This window comes from Salvelinus namaycush, chromosome 2 (assembly GCF_016432855.1).
Source record: "Salvelinus namaycush isolate Seneca chromosome 2, SaNama_1.0, whole genome shotgun sequence".
NCBI classification, from domain to species: domain Eukaryota; kingdom Metazoa; phylum Chordata; class Actinopteri; order Salmoniformes; family Salmonidae; genus Salvelinus; species Salvelinus namaycush.
In genome coordinates, this window is record NC_052308.1 from 64,629,820 (window position 1) to 64,643,506 (window position 13,687).

The following is a 13,687-nucleotide window of genomic DNA, read 5'->3' on the forward strand; positions in this document are numbered from 1 at the left end:
ACACACACACACACACACACACACACACACACACACACACACACACACACCAACGGGCATAAAATATCTACCCTACCCGAAAAACATCTTTCAGTTTTCGGAATCTTTCCCTTTAAATCGCCATAGCAACATCCCCTTTCAACGTTGATTGACTGGGTTTCGAGGAATAGAAAGTCACGGATCTGGAGATGAGAATAACAAGGGTATCGAGTTGAATTTGATTGGTCCGGAGTGTGGAAACGCCTCCTAATCTTACCACCTCCCAACGCCGAAATATGGAAGATATAAACTAGCAACGGTTCCAACAAACTAATGTTCTTATTTAATCAGTAAGCATATTAAGGTTATAATATTGTAGAGAACAATCTGATTCATTGTATGTGATTCGTAATGACATGGACTAAAGATATCAACATTTCGACTAGGGCTGTCAAACGATTAAAATCATGAATTGCAATTAATCACATTAAATTCTGTAGTTAATCGCGATTAATTTCAAATGTTGTATTTGCTCAAATTTGGTGCTAAATAAAGATTTTTCCATTTAAAAACAAAAGCTGTGTATTGAGTTGTAGGTGTGTAGAGACTGAAACACAAAAAATATTCTGTATCAGAATTTTCTTAATGGCATATTCAACATAAACAAGTTAAGCAATACAAAATTCCTGTAACTTACTAATGCTCCCAGTAGGCGCCACACACACACACACACACACACACACACACACACACACACACACACACACACACACACACACACACACACACACACACAGTTAAAGCTTTAGCCATTCAAAATTATTGTTCTCCCAATTACTGATTGGCTATAAGAAAAAATAACTTGCCCTATGGATACGAAGAACAAACAGCATAAACTTGTCCCACAATGCCATGAATTCCACAGAACATAAACCTGTGACCATACACTTCAGTCATCCTCCTATTTCCTTTCACTGAGCCAGTTGCTAAGAGACAAACAAGCCTGTTGACATTTTGAGATGATAAAGCTACTCTCTTCTTCTGTACGATATGCCCAGAGAGTGAAAACAACCTCTCACGAGGGACTGATGTGGCAGGCGTTGCCAGGGACCTTCGTTCAGTGCAGGCCAACTGGTGTGCCCCTGCATGCTGTGACCACCACTGTAGTGGACAGTCCTCCATGCTGATGCTTTGTAACGCGCCACACATTTTTCAATGGACTCCTCCTCTTCATCAGACTCAGAAGAACTCAACAAGAGGGCAGCTTTCTTCTTTGGTGGCTCTGACTGTGTTGCTTCACCAGGTTGCTGTGCAGGCCTCTCTTCCTTCAGCAAGTTGCTGACCAAAGCCCACACCTCACCCCTCTCACGTCTGGGAAGGCACTTCAGGTCCTTAAACCTCGGGTTAGTGCTGTGGCCATGTGAGGTTGGTGTTTTCCTTGCGTTTCTCCAGGTCTGTTGTGAATGTCAGCTTGAATCTTACCACGTAGGCAGGGTCATCATCGGAGCTCTCCATCACCCAGAGGAAATGGCACAAGACAGGCTACACCACTGAGCAGGAAATGTACTTCTCTCCTACCAGACAGTCAGTCTTGTACCTGCAGTGGAAGATAACACAATCACTTCAGTCAATTATGAGAGACTTGTCATACACAGACATATTCCCTAATTCACACAGACACATACTCTCTATCACACTTTCTCTCGCTCTCACTCACACACACACAATTCACTCACACACACACAATTCACTCTCACACACACACACACACACAGATTACCTGCAGGGCTCCAGTAGTGCCTCCAGCTTCTGCAGTTTCTCCAGTTCAGCTGTGCCAGAGCATCTCACAGTGGTTGTTGGTTTCTGTGGACACGCTTCACCATTCCCAGAGTGGAATTCCATCTTGTGCGAGTGACTCCTTTTGCCCATTTGCGACTTGCGGTTGTCCTAGCTCCGCAGCGTTTGGTGGGCTGTGTTTAATAGGAAACAACGCTTTGGAGCTGCAACTTCATCGTTGACGGTGGGAGTGGTTTTGCCGAATGGAATCATGGGAGTTTGAGCCTTTGAACAACAGAAAAGTATTGTCATAAGCTGACTAAATGTCATTGTAGATTTGAGTGTCCATTTCAAGTTTTTCTAGATGTTATGAGACACAGATAACCAGAGCAACATACAGCAGGAAGTTCCAATATGATCAGAAAACTACAGACGGTCATATAGAAAGCTGAATATGATTTCATGAAATGTATTCGTCATCTCAGTCATCTACTTGAAAACATCACAGAGAAGTCAATAGACATGAAGTCATAAAATGACACTAAACTGTGTAGGACATCACTAAATACTTCATAATAGGGGTGTAACGGTACACGTATGGGTTTTCAAACTGTTCGATATGGGAACCTTGGTTCCGTCCGCACTGTGAACCTGAATGGATACATAAAAATAAAATATTTTTTAAAACTACACCTCTTTGTAAACTTAAATTTAAGTAAATTTGAGCTGGCTAAACATTTAGGCTATTCCGTTAAAACAACTAGAGGCTATGCCCACATTTCCCACACGTTTCAATGCCCACACGTTTCCCACATGCCCACACGTTTCAATCTGTTTGGGAACATTTAGTTTCCCCCAGTAATTACCCTATATGTATTAAGCCACCGCTGCTAAATCGTGGCCACTGCCAAAAAACAAAACAATTATAATAACATTCCAAATGTTTAAAGTGGCGTGGCGGAGTTACCCTTTAAATGTCAAGCAGTTGCATGCTCTCTGTAAGCCTGGCTCAGTTAAATCATGGCCTGCTCTCTAACTGCACAAATAATGCATTTATCTGCCTCGCTAGCTCCTCCAGGCACTCCCCCTCTTTTGCTCTCTCTCTCTGGTTCTCGCTGCTCTTTCTCGCCTTCCCTCACTCTCTCTCTCTAACCCCCTTAAAGTCAGGCTGTGTTTTCTTTAAAGTGGCACTTCACAGCAGCAGTAGCCCCATGTGTTGTTGTGCTGGCCTAGCCCCTATGCTGTACGGCTCGGTGCTGTACTCAGCGTGATCATTTCCCCCTGACTCAGCAGAGCTGTGAGCTGCAGCTTTCCCTCACACGTCCACTGGGGAAAGAAAGGCAAATTAAAAAACCAGGAGACTGTCTGGGAGAACCATCGGGGAGGGATAGTGTGGAGGGGGTTTCTTTTTTTGATGGGTGGGGGCGGAGCGTGTGTGATTTGTGTGGGTGTGCGCATGTAGAGCGTTGTACACACCTGCGTAAGCTCTTACACCCACGTAAGAACAGACCATCTTACGTTGATCTCTAATTTATAAAGCTGTGACATTGCGTTCTCCGAGATATAGCGGGTGATTATGTGTGATCTATTGAAGAGGAGCTTTGGGAAAATGAGTAATAGAGGGGAGGGGTCAGAAAGAGAGAACGCCTCTTTATTACGACAGTCTAGTGAATCAGTGGGTGGCTGCAGATTGAACATCTGTACTGGTTGACTCACACCCTGATGACTTGTAACACGTGTTACTGATGATCACCCACACGCTATGAGAGAGTAAAATGCTCTTTCGTTTTCCTGTCATTTGAGCTGGTCTTGGTCTGTTCGCTTTAGTCGTGTGTGTGTATGTATGTGTGTGTGCGTGTGCCCACTGATTCTGATTTGTCACTGTCACTTGTCTCAGCAGTTGGGACAAGATTGATGATCGACTTTGCTATTCTGTGTGTGTCATTAGTGGCTGTTTATATAATCCCATCGTTCAGAAGTATACTTTTTCATCCCTCCGCTTCCAACCGCTCTTCAATTGCTGAATATTCCTCCTCTTGTATAACAGACAGACCACAAATTCCCAGGCTCTCCTTTCTCACACGTTCCCCTGAAGGGTTGAGGGGTAGCCCTGGCACGGTCCAACCCCGGTCTCCTCCTGCGTTCGCTCACAGCTGCTGGGTTGAGGTCACACTGCTCTAATAATACACAAAACTATGCTAGAAATAGCAGTGTGTATGAGTTGATCGGGGGGGTGGGCCGTGTGGAATCCACTCCCCCCCCTGTGCTCGCATGTCCTCGCGCCCACGGCACACGGTCGCATGGGGACACGCCAACGTCCGGACTTGGTGGTGCCAAAAACACGCACAATCTGTTAACATTACACCCCACCCACATGCACACAAATGCAATGTCATATACTGCAGTGGAGGCTGGTGGGAGGAGCAATAGGAGGATGGGCTCATTGTAATGGCTGGAATGGAATCAATGGAACGGAGTCAAGCGGTTTCTAGATGTTTGATACCGTTCCATTGATTCCATTACAGCCATTATAATGAGCCCATCCTCTTATAGCTCCTCCCACCAGCCTCCACTGACGGGAACACACCAATACACATGTATTCATATTCACCTCATTACAGACAGACCTCTTATGCTAATATGGTATGTACACCTGAAGCAGCCAAAACTCTCTCACACACACACACACACACACACACATACGGAGAGAGAGACAAACAACTGCCAGTGCCAGCATATTGGTGAGTGGTGTAAGCCACCTGTTCCACCTCTCCCGCTTTCCATTTGCTCACGATGCCACTAAACACGTTGAACACGCCACGGTATTGACCTCTGCCCCCTCCCTGGTCTCTTTCAGGTCCTCTTGAGTCAGGTTCACAGGCTGAGAGCGCTGGACCTGCTTGGCCGCTTCCTGGACCTGGGGCCCTGGGCTGTCAGTCTGGTGAGAAACTATGCAGCATTCTTGTCTACCAATACACAAACACAGAGCCAAAATACAAGTTTAGCTAGCACAGATAGATGATTATTGTAGATATACAAGCTCTCATCTACTGTCAGGTCTGAAACAATCTATATCATCTACTAGACACAAAAAATAAGATAACTCATGTAAAATATACTGTGTCTTTAAAATGTATATAGTACTGTATGTATAAGCTGGAAGTAGAAGCCTAAGTGTTGTCGTCCATTAGTTTACTCCAATTAGGGAAGGTATATTTGGTATATTTATTTTAAAATAAATAGACACAGATTTAGGGCCTTAGGGGCCTCTGAGTCTTTTCATTATTATAGAGGTGTTGCTAGAAAGACACAATAGTTAAAGCCAGTTCTGATTTCTTTGGGTAGGAACTTTAAAGTGAATAATATCTCTTGTGTGTGTCCAGGCCCTCTCAGTAGGGATCTTCCCCTACGTGTTGAAGCTGCTACAGAGCTCTGCGCGGGAGCTCCGACCCCTGCTGGTCTTCATCTGGGCTAAGATCCTGGCTGTGGACAGCGTGAGTAGTAACACACATACATACACACTAGCATATACAGTTGAAGTCGGAAGTTTACATACACTTAGGTTGGAGTCATTAAAACTCGTTTTTCAACCACTCCACAAATTTCTTGTTAACTTCATATGGCTGCAATCCCGCTAACGGGATCGATATGACAACAGCCAGTGAAAGTGCAGGGCGCCAAATTCAAAAAAGCATAATTAAAATTCCTCAGACATACATGTGTCTTATACCATTTTAAAGGTAATCTTGTTGTTAATCCCACCAAAGTGTCCGATTTCAAATATGCTTTTCAGCGAAAGCATTACAAACGATTATGTTAGGTCACACCAAACCACAATAAGCACAGCCATTTTTCCAGCGAAAGATAGCTTTCACAAAAAGCAGAAATATAGCTAAAATTAATCACTAACCTTTGATGATCTTCATCAGATGACACTCATAGGACTTCATGTTACACAATACATGCATGTTTTGTTTGATAAAGTTCATATTTATATAAAAATAATCAGAGTTTACATTGGCGCGTTACATTCACTAGTTCCAACAACATCCAGTGATAGTGTATAGCCACATCATTTCAACAGAAATACTCATAAATGTAGATGATAATACAAGTTATACACATGGAATTATAGATATACCTCTCCTTAATGCAACCGCTGTGTCAGATTTCAAAAAAACTTTACGGAAAAAGCAAACCATGCAATAATCTGAGACGGCGCTCAGAACATTAGTAAAATTAGCCGCCATGTTGGAGTCAACAGAAACCAGAAAATACATGGTAAATGTTTCCTTAGCTTTGATGATATTCATCAGAATGCATTCCCAGGAATCCCAGGTCCACAATAAATGCTTGATTTGTTCGATAATGTCCGTTATTTATGTCCAATTAGCTACTTTGGTTAGCGCGTTTGGTAAACAATTCCAAAGTCACAAAGCGCGTCCACTATAACGTGACGAAATGTCCAAAAGTTCCATAAGTCAGTAGAAACATGTCAAACGATGTATTGAATCAATCTTAAGAATGTTGTTAACATACATCTTGAATAACGTTCCAACCGGAGAATTACATTGACATCAGTTGAGAGATGGAACGGAGCTGCCTATCACGTGAACGCGCGTGGTCAAAGCATGGTCAGCTCGTGGCAGTGGTGAATCATTCCTGTCTCCTTCGGCCCCCCTTCACATTAGAGTCATCAGACAAAGTTCTATTGACTGTTGACATCTAGTGGAAGCCGTAGGAAGTGAAAACTCATCCATATCTCGCTGTAATTTCAATGAGAGCTTGGTTGAAAATCTGCCACCCTCAGAAAAAATTCAAACAGGAAGTGGAACTTCTCAGGTTTTTGCCTGCCATATGAGTTCTGTTATACTCACAGACATAATTCAAACAGTTTTAGAAACTTCAGAGTGTTTTCTATCCAATACTAATAATAATATGCAACTATGACTGAGGAGCAGGCCGTTTACTCTGGGCACCTCTGTGCACCTTTCATCCAAGCTACTCAATACTGCCACTGCAGCCATAAAGTTAAACTATAGTTTTGGCAAGTCGGTTAGGACATTTACTTTGTGCATGACACAAGTCATTTTTCCAACAATTATTTACAGACAGATTGTTTCACTTATTATTCACTGTATCACAATTCCGGTGGGTCAGAAGTTTACATACACTAAGTTGACTGTGCCTTTTAAACAGCTTGGAAAATTCCAGAGAATGTCATGGCTTTAGAAGCTTCTGATAGGCTAATTGATATCATTTGAGTCAATTGGAGGTGTACCTGTGGATGTATTTCAAGGCCTACCTTCAAACTCAGTGCCTCTTTGCTTGACATCATGGGAAAATTTAAAGAAATCAGCCAAGACCTCCTCAAGTCTGGTTCATCTCTGGGGTCAATTTCCAAACGCCTGAAGGTACCGCGTTCATCTGTACAAACAAATAGTACGCAAGTATAAATACCATGGGACCACGCAGCCGTCATACCGCTCAGGAAGGAGACGCGTTCTGTCTCCTAGAGATGAACGTACTTTGGTGCGAAAAGTGCAGATCAATCCCAGAACAACAGCAAAGGACTTTGTGAAGATGCTGGAGGAAATGGGTACAAAAGTATCTATATCCACTGTAAAACGAACGAGTCCTATATCGACATAACCTGAAAGGCCGCTCAGCAAGGAAGAAACCACTGCTCCAAAACCGCCATAAAAAAGCCAGACTACGGTTTGCAACTGCACATGGGGACAAAGATTGTACTTTTTGGAGAAATGTCATCTGGTCTGATGAAACAAAAATAGAACAGTTTGGCCATAATAACCATCGTTATGTTTGGAGGAAAAAGGGGGAGGCTTGCAAGCCGAAGAACACCATCCCAACCGTGAAGCACAGGGGTGGCAGCATCATGTTGTGGGGGTGCTTTGCTGCAAGAGGGACTGGTGCGCTTCACAAGATAGATGGCATCATGAGGAAAGAAAATGATGTGGATATATTGAAGCAACATCTCAAGACATCAGTCAGGAAGTTAAAGCTTGGTCGCAAATGGGTCTTCCAAATGGACAATGTCCCCAAGCATACTTCCAAAGTTGTGGCAAAATGGCTTAAGGACAACAAATTCAAGGTATTGGAGTGGCCATCACAAAGCTCTGACCTCAATCCTATAGAAAATGTGTGGGCAGAACTGAAAAAGCGTGTGCGAGCAAGGAGGCCTACAAACCTGACTCAGTTACACCAGCTCTGTCAGGAGGAATGGGGCAAAATTCACCCAACTTATTGTGGGTAGCTTGTGGAAGGCTACCCAAAACATTTGACCCAAGTTAAACAATTTAAAGGCAATGCTACCAAATACTAAGTGAGTGTTTGTAAACTTCTTACCCACTGGCAATGTGATGAAAGAAATAAAAGCTGTAATAAATAATTCACTCTACTATTATCTTGACATTTCACATTCTTAAAATAAAGTGGTGATCCTAACTGACCTAAGACCTACTAGGATTAAATGTCAGGAATTGTGGAAAAACTGAGTTTAAATGTATTTGGCTAAGGTGTATGTAAACTTCCGACTTCAACTGTATCTACACGTGCATACCACACACACTCACTGTACACCATTACAATAACCAAACCATACCAGACTCCTACCATCATAGCAAGCTACATTTTAATTATTGCACTTTATTTTAAACCAATTTCACTCTCCCTACAGAATAGTTGATATGTGTCTATATAGGGACAGTCAAGTCGTATCTGTCACATGGATCAGCTTTGTGTAGCTGTACAGAGACATGATTGCCATGAAGTCAATTACAGTCCCAGATAAAAGCAGAAAATGAACCCATTCAGTCAGTTAATGTCAGTCGATCAGTTTAACGTTAGTTGACGTTAATGTAGAGTAATCATCATCAGGAGATTGAGTTGTGAAAGGCGGCTGCCTACATACAGGCTTGAAATCGTTGGCCACTTTAATAATGCCACTTTAATAATGTTTACATATCTTGCATTACTCATCTATGTATATACTGTATTCTATTCTACTGTGTCTTGGTCTATGCCTCTCTATTGCTTGTCCAAATATTTATATATTCTTAATTCCATTCTTTTACTTAGATGTGTGTGTATTAGGTGGTAGGTGTGAAATTGTTGGATATTACATGTTAGATATCGCTTCACTGTCGGAACTAGAAGCACAAGCATTTCGCTACACTCGCATTAACATCTGCTAACCATGCGTGTGTAACCAATAAGATTTGATTTGTGCTACTTATTTTACTGATTCCTCAACCAACAGAAGTATTTAGCTAGATATTGGATATCAATATTGGGTAATGTTCATAGAGGCCATGCCATAAGTACGTGATAGCCATGTTTATAGTATACACACACACTCGCTTCGTAGGTTATCTGTAACAGAAAGAACATTGTCCTTTTGGCACATTTTAGCTGTTGAATCAAATGGCCGCCCTAAAACTCACTTACACAAAGCATATTGCCTTTTTACTTACATGGTAGAACTTACCGTATAACCCTAATGTAGTAGGACAGTCTGTAGTATTCTAGTGATTCTTTAGCATCCAGACTCCCGAGTAGTCATCACGGTGTTAGTCAATGGTTAAGAATAATCAAAGGACTTTGAGATGAAAGGACAGGAAGAGAAGTCTTTTTTTTCCCTCTGTCAGATTAGTAGTGTGACTCATGTATTGAGTTGCGTTATTCAATAATGTCTAGGCTTTGTCTTTAACCTTGGTTATAAATATTATGTTGAGTAGTTGCATATTTGTCGCGCTGCAACATATGACACTTCCTCAAGGAGCACAATAAAGTAATCTACCTAAATAGAATAAATATATTATTTAGACTGAGTTGATTCTACTGTAAGGATGGCAGGAGACTGTTGTCAGTGAAGTGTCTGAGTCGTGTTTTGTTCATCACTCGTGTAATAACAGCAGATTAATGACAAGATGACTAGACTGACGTACTGGATTGTTTCTCTCTCTCTCGCTCTCTCTAGTCGTGTCAGGCAGACCTGGTAAAGGACAACGGACACAAGTACTTCCTGTCTGTCCTGGCCGACCCCTACATGCCTGTGAGTATCACCCAATCAGAGCATGAGAAAACCGAAAGCGCCACAAGGCACCTGTGGGTGCGACACAGATGTTACCCTTAACCATAGATCTAGAATCAGATTGCCCTTACCGCCGATCATAACCTTTTCCATTATAGATGAGAATATATCTGACCCTGTATCAGTGGTTAGTGGTGACTTCTACCTACTCAAACATGTTGTGTGCTGTGATCCATAGCTCCCAGTAATGAATGAGGTGTTGGTGAACTGAGTTGATACATGGCAGTTGACTGTGTTTCTTGTGTTTTCTGTTTCAGGCTGAGCACCGCACCATGGCTGTCTTTATCCTGGCTGTGATTGTCAACAGCTACACCACAGGCCAGGTGTGTGTGTGTCTTGTGAGAGAAAGGGGACACAGGAGAGATTTTAGGGGAGAATGTGGTAAATGATTCGATGAAGAAATCCCTTTAAAGGTGACGCTATTATAAAGCAAGCCCCACATTGATTAAAACCCTTCAACAGACACACTTCTTAATTCTCCCCAACTCTCAGTAGATAATCAGTCATATTTTCAACATTTACTCCCATTCTGCTCTCTCTCTCTCTCTCCTGACAACACTTTATCATGGCGACTGTCACCGTAAACTCCTCTATTCCCAGAAAACGCTCCAGACCTCTTTACGTGGTTTTTGGTGTTTATTGAGTCTATCATAGATCCACATAGCCTTACAAACCCCCCTCTCTTTCTGTCGGTCCCTGTGTCTCGGTCCCGGTCCCTGTCTCTCTCACTTTTGCTCTCTCTCTGTGTCTGTCGTTCTCGCACGCAGCGCTCTCCTGTCGCTTGCGCACCTCTCGGTCGCTCTCGCCTGCGTGCTCTCTGTCGGTCGCTCTCGCCTGCGCTCTCTGTCGGTCGCTCTCGCCTGCGCGCTCTCTGTCGGTCGCTCTCGCCTGCGCGCTCTCTGTCGCTCGCTCTCGCCTGCGCGCTCGCTCTCGCCTGTGCGCTCTCTGTCGCTCGCTCTCGCCTGTGCGCTCTCTGTCGCTCGCTCTCGCCTGCGCGCTCTCTGTCGCTCGCTCTCTCGCCTGCGCGCTCTCTGTCGCTCGCTCTCGCGCGTTCGGTGTCTCTCTGTCGCTAGGTCTCTCTCTCGCTCTCTCTGTCTTTCTATCTATCTATTAATCTTGCTCTTCATATCTTTTGCACACTCCTCTCTCTCTCTCCCCCTCCCTCCTCTCTCTCTGTTTACTTAATGTTCTCCATCTCCCATTGGCTCTGTGTTAATAATAGATGAGCTCCAACATTACAGAGACGTGCCGCTCGTTCAAAGTTCTCGCCGCCTTGTATTTCTACCTCTCTGCCTTCCTTTCAACAAGCACTTCATCATTCCTTCCATTTGTTGGATTGGTTGGAACACGTGGCCTAAACTTCAGGGGTTAGGAGTGATGGTACTCCTACTGGTAGGGTTCAGCTCCGGTGTGATCACGTTACAACTTGTACACTGAATCCCTGTACTACTCTAGTTGTCTGATGGAGAATGGTTTGATACTGCCACAAGGCAGAGAGTCTGCCAAAATAGTTATAGGCTTTCAAATGGTGGCTTTTCATAGCCACAGGAACCAATACAACCCCACATAAAAGGTGACGAACTCTTAACAGGCAAGCATTGGACGTCGACCCTTCAGGTTCACAGTGGGAGGTAGAGGTTAGTTCCCTGTTGGGTTTGCCCATACACTTCCAGATGGGAAGCTCAGCCTAAAGCCAAGTCATAAAGGCCTTGGATGTGCGCGTGTGAATTACTGACATGGCCCCTCTAACACTCTTTCTCTCCTCCCTGCCTGCCATCCAACTCCTTTCTCCTCCTCCTCAACCCCCCCCCCCCCCCCCCCCCAGGAGGCTTGTCTGCAGGGGAACCTGATAGCCATCTGCCTGGAGCAGCTCTCTGACCCTCATCCCCTGCTCCGTCAGTGGGTGGCCATCTGCCTGGGACGCATCTGGCAGAACTTTGACTCGGCCCGCTGGTGTGGTGTCAGGGACAGTGCCCACGAGAAGCTCTACAGCCTGCTGTCCGACCCCATACCTGAGGTGAGAGGGAAGGAACACACACCTTTGGGACGTACACACATACACACCTTTGGGACGTACACACATACACACCTTTGGGACGTACACACATACACACCTTTGGGACGTACACACATACACACCTTTGGGACGTACACACATACACACCTTTGGGACGTACACACATACACACCTTTCAGATGTACACACACACACACCTTTCAGATGTACACACACACCTTTGGGACATACACTCTGTGGCTGTGTGTGTGTCACACCTAGCAGATTGAGGGTTCAGTGGCTCCTTTAGGATTTTGAGGACCTGAGGGACAGTGAAGTCAGTTTGCGCTGTATTTCGCCCACCTCACATGGGTGACATGCAGGGCACACACACACACACTGGGACAGGGAACATCTGTTGCCAGCAGCCTAGCAGGGCAACCTCTCTCTAGAGGCCAGGCAGCTGCTGTGGCTGAGTGGTGAGACCAGGGTCCACATCCACTCTGGTGTAGACACACACACACACACACACACACACACACATTGATCTCACACAACCTTATGTACACACTCACAATGCCTGAAGAGAATTGGGTATTTGAGCGCACACACACACACAAACCACAATATAAAAATGTATTTCTTCTTAACTGCCATTTTGTCCTTAACTAGACTTAAGAAAAATGTTAAGCAAAGTTGCTATTCCTCAAAGGTTCTTGGAAATGTTCTTGCGCTATTTCTTATGTTTCTCCTTAAGCAAGAAGTTAAGAAGAAATTATATTCTTGAACATAAAGTTATTGGAGATGTTGTTAATTCCAAGATAGCCAAACCCTTGTCTTAAACTCAGGGCAGTGAGAGAAGAAACTCATGAACGCAATTGAACATGTTTTATTCGCAGAAACTTAATCTGAAAGTTTCTGTATTGATTATTTAAACCCAAGGACATGTTTTAGAACAGTAATCTCAGTAGAAAATATGATAACATGATTGCCATTGCTAGCTAGATAGCTAGCGAAAACGGTTGCCTAGCAACAAGCATCTTAAGAAGACTTGTTAGAAGATATTTGAGAAGCTAGTAAGAATATCATGAAATCTTAAGATGTTGAGGAATTGCACTTACAAGTCTTATGAACTTGTTTTTTTCTTAAGAAGCTTAAGTTTTTGCGTAAGAAGTGTTTGGTGAATCTGGGCCCAGTTCCTCTCTTTAAAATGAAGGTGTGTGTGTGTCAAGTACTCCATATAATGCAGACAGAGAGTGAGAGAGATGGATAGAGTGAGATAGAGACTGGAGAGAACAGAGAGAGGCAGACTGAGGAATGTAGATCAGTGACTACGGTGAGAGTTTTTAATGAATTTTCAGCTGAGGCCTGTTGGGGGGATTTCTCAAGAGGAGATGCATATTTACTCTCTGCAATATACACACACACTGGGCCAGGTTTGAGTTAGTTTTGCGTATGACAGGCACTGCCCTGAGAGATACTTTGAGAATAAACAATAGATTATGTGGACCTGCACTTCCTTTGTGGCTTCTTGGGGCGATTATTGATAACAATTTAGAAATAGGAGTTATTGTTATTTAGCGTACACAGTCAATTAGTGTGATGGGCGGTATTGCGTGACCAATGGTAAATTATTATTTTCAGACACCATTGATCTTCTCAGTAAATATGGCTGCATTAGAAATGAGAGGATTAAGGAGTGGGTATTAGTATTGATTCCCCTTTTTAAAAAGCAGCACCAAAGCAATCTAACCAATGACTGACCAATGACTTGGTCTGAATCCAACCAGGAAGTGATTAGGGAGTGAGTTCTCTTGGTACCA

At 43.6% G+C, this 13,687-nt stretch overlaps 1 protein-coding gene across 5 annotated transcripts in view; it reads left to right on the forward strand.

The window, feature by feature from the left end:
• Window positions 1-13,687, forward strand: part of LOC120066011 (regulatory-associated protein of mTOR-like) — a 195,043-nt gene that overhangs the window by 141,538 nt on the left and 39,818 nt on the right. For all 5 annotated transcript variants that reach the window (XM_039017056.1, XM_039017073.1, XM_039017064.1 and 2 more), the window contains exons 13-17: window positions 4,613-4,696; window positions 5,139-5,249; window positions 9,755-9,829; window positions 10,126-10,191; window positions 11,694-11,885. In XM_039017056.1, the coding sequence (XP_038872984.1) occupies window positions 4,613-4,696; window positions 5,139-5,249; window positions 9,755-9,829; window positions 10,126-10,191; window positions 11,694-11,885 (528 nt within the window). The remainder of the gene's footprint in view (window positions 1-4,612; window positions 4,697-5,138; window positions 5,250-9,754; window positions 9,830-10,125; window positions 10,192-11,693; window positions 11,886-13,687) is intronic.